Here is a 13,573-nt window from a genome sequence, read left to right as displayed (position 1 = left end):
TGTCCGCACAATAGTTCTAGTTCAGTACCTTTCACAGAAGTAATTACGTCAATACAATAAAATATATAATGGTTCACGGAATCCCAGGTGTAAGGGGATAGCAGCTTCTGTTACACAGTTCCTTGTTACTATCGTCCTTTAATTAAATAATAAGTAACGATCAGTCAGCTACACGAAGATACGAGAGGATTGAATAAATAGGTATTTTTGTAGGACTAACTAAATTGATGATCAATTCTTTTTTTGTAAGATCGGAATAATTTGGAGAAGGGGAAGTTATGATCAAAGAATTATAACTTATGAAGATATGCATACTAAGGCCTATCAAAATTACTTGGACTGCCTGCATCTCTACCAACACGATTTACCTAGCATAGGTATCCAAATAACAAATGTTTTACTTAACCTACACATTAAGTAGTTAGATGAGAAGTAGGTGAATTAGGTACCAGTCATTCATTAGTAATCAATTAAATTAGTCATCATTATTTTAATTCAACGTCTGTAACTCTCGCACACAGTCTTTACTTCGACGATGTTTTCAGGTCTCACTCACATTTTTAACCAACTTCATAAAAGGAGGTTTTCTCAATCTTAATGTCTGTTTTTATTCGTTCTTAGATACCGGGTTGGTTACGGTTAACAGAGTTAAAATAAACTAAAATCGATTGATTTATTTTATATAAGTTGAGTCATTTTAACGACTGCATCGACTAGGTGTGTACGGTTATCAGCCGTTATCAGTTTTGATAAGGAGACAGGTCTGGGAAACATTCCGGTTAGTCACTTTACATCGTTTACTTGGAACAGGAAATAATAACTTAGAATTTACGGTGGAAAGGAGGATATTGAGTTAGGAAGCGTAATTAGATCTCATCTGTTATCTACTAGCGTGTTATGAAATCATTAACAGGTAATCTTAGTTAATGCTTCAAACAATAACATTAAATTCTTCAATGAATTTCGATAGGTAACGAGTTTTTGTAGCCTACCTTACCCAATTAATTTTACGAGTGCAATGTCGTGAACTTACGTTTTGAGTGCAATGAACTTTTGTTACCTACTCCGACATGAGCGGATTTAAAGGCGTGACCCCTACCTACTGAGACGCGTTTTGCCAATAACCACACGTGTTCACCTGAACGGTGTCGCGGCTTAGCCTCGTATCTATAACTTAACTACCATGAATTCATAAACGTCCCGAGAACAAAAGGCGATAGAACAAAAGCGCGGGACAAGCTGCGCGTGCACAGGTAGGAAAGCAGTTTTTACCTTTTGTGAATTCCGCCGACGCCATCGCCAACCCGGCAACCAGCAGCGCGGCGAGACCCCCACCCCCGCGCACCATCTTTCTTGATTCAACTTTATTACAATTTCAAACACGTCACAGCAACTTGTCACACGGCACGCACTCACTGTCTTATAATCACACAAAACACGCACACTATCACAGAACTCGAACGCACATCCATTTGAAAAATGTTCGTTTCTTCGATAAGGTAACCGCTTCGCGCGACTCGTGGGCAGGTAAGACGAGTAAGCCTATTAAGTTACGATGACTTAAAACTAGTTATTCGTTACGTTAAAGCTAAACTAAACACTATGGGTTACGTCTGGCACGGTGGTTCTATACAGATTTTTGTTTGAAAACTTCACATATTTTCGTAAGGTTATTTCGAAGTTCGGAGCGGCGAGAGAGGTAACGCGAGACACGACCGCTCGGCGCATCGTTCGCGGCAGACTGGCGTGAAGTGAGCGAACAATCAACAAGTTGCGGTCGCGAGGCGGGCCTTCGGCGAGCATGCGCGGTTTGCGTCTATCTTCATACCTGACCCGAACAATGTTGATATGGCGCGCTGTCCCCCCACGTCTCGCCCGGCGAAACTTCCAAACCAGTTATGTTTTCGCGCAAAAACAAGAAAACAGGATTTCTCCACGATCCGCTCCTGTTCAGGTCTAGTCTATCCAGCCAGATTAAATATAAATCGTTGACACGTCTACATTGGCATTACAAACGCGAGGAACTTGTTCTGAGGAAACTTTATTATGTTTAAGGTATTTAGAGCTTCCGCTGTCCACTTATGGATATTTAAAGTAGGTACTGACAATTAATTTAACTAGTTTAAATGCGGAGTCATATCCTCATTCTAAGACAATGTCAACACTCTACATAGCAATGTTTTTTTTGTAATGCAGCCAAGTCTCCATAACAATCGTTGCTGTGCGAAGTCCGTGGATTATTTTGATCCTGTAAAAAAAAACATAAATTAGAAAATTTTAGACTTAATTAATAACCTAATCTACTAAAATTTTGGATGATTTTAATGTCGTGGTATTTTTACAATAGAAGAAAGAGATTCATAATTTATAAGTGGTTTAACACTTTACGCGACCTTGAAATTTTAAATTCGTGGGTGTGCGCGCGGAGTCCCATTACTGAGGATAGTCGAGTGAAAAAATCATGTTTTAGAATTTTAGATAAAAAGGTAATCGTCATCAATCTTTGGGTTGTAGGTAGGTATTTATATTTTTTTTACAGATTTTTATGCACTTACTTCATCGATTCTTTCTCTAGTCTGTATGCCGATGCCACACGCCCCGTATAGGGTCTCGCACGGGGACCAGTCGCTAAATTCCCCTATATTGCACCCCCGTAGGTTCTGGCGGGACTCTAGTACTGAGGGTTCGTCTTGGGCTTCTCTGCAATAATAAGGTGATTCTTATCGTCCATGGTTTTTTTTTATTAAGATGGCCGATGGTTTGATGCGGTTAATGGATTAGCAAGCTGAAGTGGCAATGGGCAGGGCACATAGTACGCAGAACTGACGGCCGATGGGGCAGCAAGGTTTTCGGAGGAGGCCGCGTACCTGAAAACGCAGCGTAGGACGTCCACCCACAAGGTGGACCGACATAGTAAAGGCAGCAGGGAGGCGCTGGACGCAGGCTGCTACCAACCGAGCAACATGGAATGCATTGGGGGAGGCCTATATTCAGCAGTGGACGTCCAATAGCTGAGATGATGATGATGAATGAGCTTGAAAATAGTGATCTCCTCAGGTTCGATTCCTGTGCCTAGATACTTTATGACAGCTCAGTTTCGTACTTCAGCTTTTCCTAGCCCACCCAGATGAAAATGATCCGACCGAGAATCAAACCCGGGACTTGTGAGCAAGATAATAAATTTTTAGAAGTACTAACTGTTCGGATTCCTCTTCTTCACCTTCGTTTTCTTCTTCTCCTTCTCCCTCTGGAACAAAAATATTTTTAAACTTTAATATTTTTTTAAAGTAGGTTCGTCTACTTCTCTATTTTATGAAGCACGAGCTATTTTCATTCATTTAAGAGCGTTTACGCGAAGCGCGGCGTTTCAAGGGGAATCATTGGAAATGATTCGCGCGCGGCGTTTTTTAATAGTTTTTTAATAGTTAGCAAAACAATAACAATGAATTAAATATCGTTTTAAAGTAAATATTTTAAAGAAGATGTTGTTTTATTATATTAAGCTATTTTTATGTTGAATAAAGGAAGAATATTGGTGAAAAAATCACTTTGATTTTTGGGTATTTCACGTTCTTTTAATTTGTGATTTCTCATTGGAAAATGCTTAAATATAAAAATTTTCTCTGTAACTATTTGCCCAAGGATCTATGCAATGGGATATAAATGTTTGTTAAATCGTTTTCACAGTATTTTTATAAAAATTTCAGCTTGTAAACTCACGCTAAAGTGGAAATTTACAAAACCTGTGTGGACTTATCTTGATAGAATTCTTAAATACTAAACTAATCGCAATATTTTCTCAATTAACTATTTAGACGACGAAATTGCCTAACTATTTATGCCTATAACATATTTGTAGTATTACTGGTTAATGATTGTAACGAGTTGAAAAAGTACTGTTTTTGCGCCAAACGGCGTAAACGCTCTTAAACGTAATCGGCGTCAAGGGATGAAAACAATAGGTACCTAATTTTAATTAAATCCTGTCAGTTAGATTCAATCATTGACAGACAGAGATAAAGCATGCCAAAAATGTAAAAAACGTAGCACGGTGTAACGTCATATCTCCAAACTAGCCTAGTTGTATTTAGTTCATGATTTTTGAAAACTTCTTTAAAAGATTCGAACCTTCACCTTCACCCTCTTCTGGGCATTCCACACCCAGCAGCGGGTAGACGTCCAGCCGCCTGACCTTCAAGATGGCGAAGGGCTTCAGATCGTTCAGGTTCATCTGGTAGAACGGGGACTCCTTGTTGAAGGAACCCACTTCCACTCGCTGCACTTTGCTCCTTGGATTGGTCGCAAACCTTGCGGACTGAAAAATAGGGCTTATTTTTACTATTGAACTTAACTACCTAGTAGTAGCTATGGACGTACGAGTATGTACATAATATTGCTTTGTAACATGGTAAAATACTTTGAATTTTTAGTGCATAAAGTACCTACTGAAACTAATTTCGGGTCAAAAATCTATAGTGTGGGTGGGTAGGCCTCCCCACTAGGTGAACCGATCTGGTGAAGGTCGCGGGAAGTACCTGGATGTGGGCAGTGCAAGCAGGACGGTCTTTGAGGAAATCCCTGGGGAAACCCATTGTCCTGTAATGAACGTTATTTGGCTGAAACGAACCTCATACGATACGCCTTCCATAGTACCAGCGTCCCATGGGTACATGGGAATCTCAGCACTCTCCAACCATCCACCAGTAGTGCACAGTTCAAAATGAGTGGTGCCCAGGAACCAGTCAGGAGACGGCCTCATCCCCACCACCATGGAGAACCGGTGGTGGATCCGATCCACTCTGAAGAGGGAGTGAGATGGCTGGAACATGTCAGGGTGGTGTCTTCTCTTTCCTCGGATTAGCGTTCTGGTGCCTGACTTTTCTGACATCTGGAAATATTTGACAGATATTACAGTAAGGCTGGGTTGCACCATCTTACTTTAACTTTAACAAACGTTAAGAGTCTGTCAAATAAACTCCATACAAAAAACGGTTATTGTTATAGTTACGGTTCAAAGTGGTGCAACTCAACCTATGTTGATTGAGGTCTAAATAAAGGATGTTCCAAAATTTGGACGTAGGGTTTTGTTTCCCTTGTGGAAGAGAGATAGATTTTAATCGGTTATAAAACTATTTAGAACCTCAAAATTATCTCGAAGAGTCTTAAGTCTGTAAAGACATTTTCTGATGAAAACGACATTCGATAAAAAGTTGTACTCGTCAATTTTCATATTACTTTTATCAGACGGCCATTTGTATGACATAAATACTTACCTTCTCAACGATCTCCCTCTCCAATTCAACAGTGTCAGCATCTTCCACCAGCCTCTTCAGACCCTCAGTGGCCTCCTGGCCCTGCTGCCACAGATCGTAGTCATTCGCATGGGACGCACCCACCATGTGTGTGTAACCATTATCGTCAGGCTTGCTGGGGTAGTGCTGGGGGTGGGACACTCGGGACCACTTGCCATTGAAGATGACCTGGAAAAGTAAAACGATAAGCTTTTCCGTTTATGGTGCAAGGAATACAATAGTAAAGGTAGCGGGAAGGCGCTGGACGCAGGCCGCTACCAACCGAGCAACGTGGATAGCATTGGGGGAGGTATAGGTTCAACAGTGGACGTCCTTCTGTCATCGTTGCACATGCTATATATTATCTAGCATTGTTTGAGAGGGATGGCAACTTTCGAAAATTCGGATAACATTTTTCGGATTTACCCCCTGGACTGATTAATGTCGTGTAAAAGTAGCCTATACGAGTTATGGCGTTCGGCTTTGCTTTTAGCAAAATGGTTTTCATTATCGGGCAGTTATAGGGTTGTTTTGGACTTTTCTACATAATAACTACAAGCTTTATCTAATTTAATCTTAAATGCGTCACTGTTGAGGCTCAATCCGTCTATCAAGCGTTTCTAGTACTTAATTGCATAACTTATAATGAAATAACTAATTAATTAATTTCCTTTGTCATCTAAATCGTAATTTCTAGTACATGTAAATGTTTGCTATGGTTTCATCGTAGGCGTGTTTAACTTCATAGTGTTTTGTACTGTTAAATTCACTTACCTTTCAGTCGCCGCGCGATACGCATTGTAATACGAAATATTTTCAAATCTGAGTTTTATTGGCTCTGAATGTCAGCCAAGATAGTCATACTTATACAGACAGATAGACATAGTACTTAATTACATTACAACGTTTTATTTAAATCAATGATTTGGTTCAATTCTTTTACTCATTTCCTCGCGTAACGACTACGATCACCCACACAAACCTCTTGTTTGTCAGCCAAACTTAATTATAGAGTTTTCTAGCGTTCCTAGAGCTAGCTAGATTTATTGACGCAAACACAGGACTCTCCACACCTAAAACTGAACGGTCCGGGCGTTTGTTTTGACAAGTTGACAACTGGCCCAGATTCGAGCCGAAAACATCCGCGGGAACGTAAGCGAGATGTGTTTTATTTCTAAAGTACAGTAAAACATTTCATGGACTTTAAAAAGTATTGAACGGTGCCGTGCTGCCTTCCGCGAATTTTACGGGAAGTTTGGGGTATTTTGTTTATTATAAACAAGCGCGCTTCAAAGGCAAGATACACATTGACTATCGCCTAAAACGGAATCCAATGGAATAGGCCAAGATATTATGATGAATATTCACTGAAGCCATCTCACTAAACTATATAAAACTATATCTGGAATAATTATTCCATTTTAAAATCTATACTTCTATACTAATATTATAAATGCGAAAGTAACTCTGTCTGTCTTGCTTTCACGCCTAAACCACTGAACCGACTTTGATGAAATTTGGTATAGAGATAGTTTGAGTCCCGGGAAAGGACATAGGATAGTTATTATCCCGGTTTTTGAAACAGGGACGTGCGCGATAAAGTTTTTCTGTGACAGACAAAATTCCACGCGGGCGAAGCCGCGGGCGTAAAGCTAGTAACAAATAAATAAAATCAATTTACCTACACTCAAAAGTATTAATATGAAAACTATGCACTAAAAATGAAGCAGAGTTTAAAAACCGTATACCTAAGTACATTTATGTTTTATTAGTTTAAATAAACGCTATAATAACCATTAAGTTCTTATTGAAACGACAAATAATCCACCATTGCAATATTCCAGTGAACTGAACAATCCTATTTCCGATAGCAGTCATAAAATCCGTCTGACTATCTGAAATTCCAGACGTTTCATGCTTTAAAATTCTATGGAATTAAGGCTAAGTTCGTATGCGGTTGTTCAACCCTTAATATTTTAATTAGATTAAAATAACTTAATTAATTTATCGCTTCTACGAACAAAGGGTTTTCATCAGCAGCTTTAGCCTTTATAACCGAGTTGATAGAGGTATAAAAAATGCATGAAGCCTTATTTGTTTTAGTTCCAAAACTAATACAGCGCTCGCCGCCCGGCGTGGGGTGTTTATGCAACCTCGTTGGAGATTTGTGAATAGAAAATCTCTTTTTCTACAGTGAGTAATGAGTTCAGCTGTCAAAGAAACAAAAGGTATTATGGAAGTACGTATAAAATCCAATCCATCACTACTAAAGTCCTATTTTTCTACGTTTTCGTAAATGCGTCCTTGGGTAAAAATTTTGTTTTCTTATTCCAGAGATTTCTTGCTTCGATTTCTTATAGTATAGTTAGGCTTAGGATATTTCTGAAGTCTCTGAAAGAAAACTTGTTCGAAAAAAACTTTCGTCTTCGAATCTTCGACATATTTTTCGAATCGATAAAATTCGATACCCCGAAGGCTGGGTCGAAACGTGACGATCTCGATTGTCAAAATTAGTGCTACCATTGTATAGGCTACTTACCTCGTAGCGAGCCTCGCTGCACAACCCACAGGATATCAATGGTGTAGTCGGCGGACTGTCGATGGGTGCGCGGTTGTCTTTCTGCAGCAGGATGATCAGGTCCGGGTCATCCATGTACCAGACCTCCTCGTTCTCAGCCACCATAGCCCGAAGCCGGACCTTCTGCTCATTGTCCGAACTTTTAGGGGATATCCAGTGGATCTGCAAATGATTGAGAACTAAAAAACTGTGATTTATGACAGAGGGTTGTAAAATTTTTACCTTCCCCTAAAGTACCCGCGAATTGAGACAACAGAAATCAATTTTATTGTTACCGCGGTCTCATGCTCCGGTTTTGAATTTGTATGAAAATTATTTGCACAGACATACCTACATAAAAATAAGACCCATATAACCAATTTTGTATTATTAGAATTATTTAGATTAAGGTCTGCTTGTCTCTATGAAAACCTCAAATATTGTTATGTTTGGTTTGAACTCAATATTATTATTTGGTCGTGTTATGAAATACCTAACACAACACTCAATTCAAATTCATTGATTAAATCCTTTATTGATTGGTTGGCATGAATTCTTGAGTAAACCTATCCTCCTTTAGTTATTTCCTAACAATGTGTTATAATAACGCCCGTATTCACAAACATTACTTTACTATGAGGGCTCCCAGTGCGCGTGGACGCACAGGGTGATACACGAACCAATCGCAGAGCTCTATTCTACGCTGTGCGTTCGATTTGCTGCTTCGTTTGTGAATACGGGCACAATACGGGTGTAAGAGCAAACTCATACTCACATCAACCCTATACTTATCAGAGGTGTCCATATTCTCCACTGAGTTGAAGCAGCGGTCGCTGTACCGCGATTTCCTTCCAGTCTCCGTGTCCAAGGTCTTCAGATGCCCTACATCAGACGGCTTGGTGCTGACCATGTAGCTGTTATCGTCCACCGTCGGGTCCTCTGCTGTGATCATGAAGTAGCGGAATGGACGCTCGTTCACCGTGGTCATTAGGGTCACTGGAAGGTTCAACTTAGTATGATGCATTATTGAATTCTGAGTCAAAGTCCTGCAGGGATTTCAATAGAAAAAAAATACATAAAACATTAATAAAAAATCTGTCGCGTCAAGAATGCGCCCGATCAGTAGGTACCGTCCATAAATTGAGAAATCGTGAGTGAACAATCGTGATTTTCAATTATGTATACAATAATTGTACAATAGATTTGTATTATGCCAAAAATTATAGAAATAGGTTGTAGGTAGTTTGCTTATTAACCAATTTCACAATATAAAATTTCTGAATACAGCCAGCCAACCACATAAGTAAATAACATTTACGGGCACATACATATAGGCATGACGTGTGAACTGGGCTATTAGTGTACTTAGTAAATTACAAAATATTAGATTTTACCACGAAAGAATAAAAAATAATCTTTGCGTTAGCGTAATAGAGTGGGACCGTGTAAATAGCCATTGCACTTCACACGATAGCGCCTGTTAAGAAGTTTACAGCAAGGACGTGTGAATGTATTTGCTATTACGGCGATACAGGCACTACTATAAAACTTGGTTCCAGCTTTGTAAGTTTATTGTTAGTTTGGTTTTTAAAACACTAGTTAGCTAAAACTGAAATAGGTATTTTTGATCATACCTACATACGTCTGGTCCGGCAAGTAAGAGAGGTTCTCCATCTTGGTCTCAATGATCATTTTGAAGACGCCCTTGTTTTCGCTTGGCTCCAGTATCTTCGCTTGCGGTGGAGTTTGGTCGCATTGCTTTGAGTCACACAATGCGATGAAAGCTGTTATTAATAGAAATGTATACAGTTTTGGATGCCTGAAAATAAAAATTAGAAACTAGACTTAAATGAATAAACAGAAAAATTTAGGCTGCGTTGCACCACTTAACTTTAACGGTAACTTTAACTTTTGTATGGAGTTTCAAAGATTTTTGACGTTTGTCAAAGTTTAAATAAGATAGTGCAACTCAGCCTTAGAGTTATGAGCCCAACATAGATTTAGGTGACTCTCACGGCAGTCAATGTTAACACACTAAAAAAGTAATTATAATTAAAACAACACACTTTCCTTGACTTGATTACGAATCTGTGTAATGTCTGTGTATCACTCATAAAAATAAAAACATACGTTAAAAATATCATGTAAGTAGGTAAGTGCTCTGCTCTTTCTGCTATTGTTTTAAATATCAATGTGTGTCTTGCGAGTCTAACACAAAATTACTGGTTTAATTAAATAAAGAAACATGAAAAATCACCTATCAATACAAACTAGTTAGTGTAAATTAGACCCAAACAAACTAACCTCCAAATCGCTGTAAACACAAAACAAACGTTAGTAACGAGAACAACACACTCACATTTCGAAATCACGGATGTTTAGATCATCCTTTGCTTCCGATTCTCGATGCTCTCACTAATACACTCGATATCAAACAACTCCCTCTAGTACTCGATATACCGGTCTCTAGCTGCATAGGATCCGGTGCAAATTCAATTCCAGAAAATCGATTAGGTTAGGCGTCAACTGAACGCGGGAGGACTCAAAATAGCCGCCGTCATTTTGGAATAGGGCCAAACTTTGGACAGCCATAAGGAATATTTCTGTGCGTAGTTATAAGGCGATCGTGATATTAGGTTTGGAGACGTTTCGTGATATATCTACGGAATGGAAGTCTTGATTTACGCTGGATAACAGCTGACGTCTGGCTTGATTGGATTTTTGAGTTTTATGTCCATTTTAGATGGGTCGACGGCCCGAGCCCCTCTGATTTATTTTATTCAGCATCGAAAAACTACTTATTGCATTTCTAATACGTAGACGCTTCAACTTTCGCGAAGTTAGGGTGGGCTGCTAGATAGTAAATGTAAGTACAGACGACAGCACATCAAGCTATAGGTATAATAAATTTACCTACTTGGATATGCAATCAACTGTACGAATTTTAGGTTTTGACAGCTACTTATCTAAACACTAATTCATATCCAAACCGTAGGTACGATTACGTTGTAATTAGCTGCAATGCTGATTCGGTACGAAATCAGTTGATTAAATAATTTATTATTCATCCATCTACCATTGGGATAATTACAGATTACTTATTCTGGAATTAAATGTTTAATAATGATCCGTAATATCATTTCCGACTTAACGAAATTATTCTGCATCAACTAAAAATGAATAATTCGTAGCCATTTGCCAGGGCTGCGAAAATAAATAAACATTAACGGTTCGTTTGTTACATGAAAATTTTATTCATTGTGGCGTGCTAAAAAAGGGAACAAATTGAAATATTGAATGGCGTTCTATATCTGTTTCGCCTGATGAATATACATCAACTGTTTGTTATGCAAGTAGGTGATTGCGGATAGTTTTAACGTAGGTGTTCAATTTTAAGTATCGGAATTCGTTACCAAATATGTTTGTTTTGTTAAAATTCGTATTGAAAATGGCACAAGTGTTGCGTTTAATATATCAATTACACTATAACGTACTTAGGCATTTTTTATTTCTGACATTTATTTACACAAGAAATATCACAAAACTGATTTTCGTATTCAGCTAGCAGTTTGGGTTTTGAAAAAGGCTTTGATGTTAATAAATAAGCATCAACATCTACGCATCCAAATGGTACTTTCCTTTGATTATGTAAATACAAAGTAATGCTACAAAAACTTTAGAAAACACCAAAAGGATTATAAAAACAGGGCATTCGCAGTCGAAATGAAGCTTTCATGAAATATAGATGCGCCGCAGTTGTATAATTTTCGAGAATATTCAAGACTATTCTTTATCTAGAATTCAGAATGTAATGCTTTTGGTGCAGAACTCTCACATTACTTACTTCGAATACAAAACTGGGGGAAGATTAAAAATGTTTCTTGGAATCTGAAATGTCTTACATTTTTCTTGCATGTAAATTACTTAACACGTGATATTTTTTCATGTCTGCACACAACTTTATTTACTTTAGACTACGTAATTTGCTGCCAAATATTAATTTCATTACTAATGAAAAGAATCTAGATTTTTTGAGCATCCACAGTGATCTTACCCATAATATTTTTGTGATTCAAGATAATTCGATTGAAAATGAGTTTTCGCTACTCTAACTCATTGTACCATGAGTCCATGACTCTACAGTAACTGCTAGGTAATTTGTGCCTTTACTTCATGGCTTTTTTACGCAAGCACGACTCTGGGCAATGACTAGTGTTAACAACTTTAATTAAAAAAAATCATAACAAACAAAAGTACACAGGAAGGGAATAATGAAAAAATAAAATTTCATCACGGGCAAACGTAATGCATTGTGAGCCAACGGTATTGTACTTTAAAAATATACAATTACCTACCTAGTTTCAGAAAAAAAAATCTAGGTGTATAGTGTGGGATGTAATGACCAAAAACACACAAGACAAATATAACATGATAACATACCTAGATAATTTGAAAAAGTAATTAAGTTTAATTATTGACTTTACCGTAAGTATCACTTACCTAGTACTTTTAATTAGGTACCTAACATTTTTCCTGATTTTTCCCTTATTCCTTCAAGTCTGTCATCTCTCAGAGTTGACTTAAACTGATCGCTAATTATGAAGACTGCTGTTACACTGTTTGTTTAACCGAGTTCATGTAATTATGATTTTTACAGGAACTAAAATACACAAATATCTACTAAAAATTACGTATCTCATTGTGTTTTCTTATGCGGTTTTACTGAACAAAATGCTTGTGTACAATGAAAAGTAAGAAGTTATGGATATTTTATACAAGTTACAATGACCATCTGAAAATTCCCACCTAGCTCCAAGTTGTAAATAGGAATCAGTTCAGATGCAATTCTTTGGGGGAGCTCGTGGCGTGTTGCATATGTATAGCCATAGTCCAACGAAAACAGCTACGAGTATGTTCCTTGTGATAGATAGATACTAATGTCAAGATTAGTAAGATTATGTTTTCTTTCAATACGAGTACAAGATGACTCATTTATTTCTTAGAAAAAAGGTATTTGTTATTATTATTGATCATTAATTGACAGTTTTATGTGTTGTGAAAAAAAACGTAAAGATTAGTGAAGCATAGAAAAAGAAATATTATGTAAGTATGTTCATTTTAAATACGTGTAATCACGCAAACGCTGTAGCAAATATTACTTTTAAAACATTATTCAATGAATGTGTGAATGGACACATAAAAACCCATTTTTGTTACCACAGATATAACTAAAACACTTCATGAAACTGAAAAGTACCCTTTACATGAAAGGAAAATAAAATTGAGATGCAATGAAAAGCCCTAAGCTCCCTAACTTATTGCATTTAATTCTACCTTAATAATGTTCGAAGTGTGCTGACTGTTCACCCCGTGCTATGTTGCATAACGAATACGCGTGCGCCATAATGATATGTTATGACAGTGGCTTTCAAGAAATTCAGAGTTCCTGCACTCTGCCTTAGCAGTTAAGTCTAGACGCCACGCTAGGGCTTTTCTGTAATGCAATGTGCACTAAGCTTAAAATACTTTGGTTAGGGACCTATTTACATTTATAAGGATGATATTCTTTGTGAAATACAATACTTTTACTGGACTTTGAGATTTTGTCAATGTTTATGGCAATTTTAATCTGCATTTGTTTCATATACCTATAGCAAAGGATCAAAGATCGAAGTAAGTAAATCAAAAAATGAGATAAATCTGAGATAGATTGATTTAGAAAGCC

The 13,573-nt window shown here is 37.7% G+C and overlaps 2 protein-coding genes across 5 annotated transcripts in view; both read right to left on the bottom strand.

Moving 5' to 3' along the window:
* Positions 1-1,732, bottom strand: part of LOC135081600 (DE-cadherin) — a 354,060-nt gene extending 352,328 nt beyond the window's left edge. Inside the window, exon 1 of the mRNA XM_063976346.1 lies at positions 1,273-1,732. Coding sequence (XP_063832416.1) covers positions 1,273-1,348 — 76 coding nt within the window. The 5' untranslated portion in view covers positions 1,349-1,732. The remainder of the gene's footprint in view (positions 1-1,272) is intronic.
* A 228-nt stretch (positions 1,733-1,960) lies between these two features.
* On the bottom strand, positions 1,961-10,402 carry LOC135081760 (spondin-2-like). 4 transcript variants are annotated; one of them, XM_063976550.1, is made up of 10 exons: positions 10,153-10,402; positions 9,483-9,667; positions 8,624-8,844; positions 7,831-8,031; positions 5,274-5,480; positions 4,628-4,888; positions 4,129-4,315; positions 3,199-3,247; positions 2,556-2,700; positions 1,961-2,248 (listed from the first exon to the last, which is right to left on the bottom strand). In XM_063976550.1, the coding sequence occupies exons 2-10, from the start codon at positions 9,538-9,540 to the stop codon at positions 2,159-2,161; spliced, it is 1,419 nt and encodes a 472-aa protein (XP_063832620.1). In that variant the 5' UTR covers positions 9,541-9,667; positions 10,153-10,402; the 3' UTR covers positions 1,961-2,158. The 4 variants fall into 4 exon arrangements, with proteins under 4 accessions (XP_063832620.1, XP_063832617.1, XP_063832618.1 ...); XM_063976547.1 differs by having other exon boundaries at positions 10,208-10,402; XM_063976548.1 differs by having other exon boundaries at positions 4,135-4,315; positions 10,208-10,402.
* Positions 10,403-13,573: the final 3,171 nt, after the last annotated feature.

The sequence above is a fragment of the Ostrinia nubilalis genome, chromosome 20, assembly GCF_963855985.1.
Source record: "Ostrinia nubilalis chromosome 20, ilOstNubi1.1, whole genome shotgun sequence".
NCBI lineage: Eukaryota > Metazoa > Arthropoda > Insecta > Lepidoptera > Crambidae > Ostrinia > Ostrinia nubilalis.
This window is presented reverse-complemented; position numbering and strand designations above follow the sequence as displayed.

Excerpts from the sequence above, each read along its gene's own strand:
- LOC135081760 (XM_063976547.1), bottom strand. Across the intron at positions 3,248-4,128 it reads AGAAGAGGGTGAAGGTGAAG|AGGGAGAAGGAGAAGAAGAA; the intron begins GTTCGAATCTTT and ends TTTTTGTTCCAG. Across the intron at positions 2,249-2,555 it reads CTAGAGAAAGAATCGATGAA|GATCAAAATAATCCACGGAC; the intron begins GTAAGTGCATAA and ends TTTTTTTTACAG.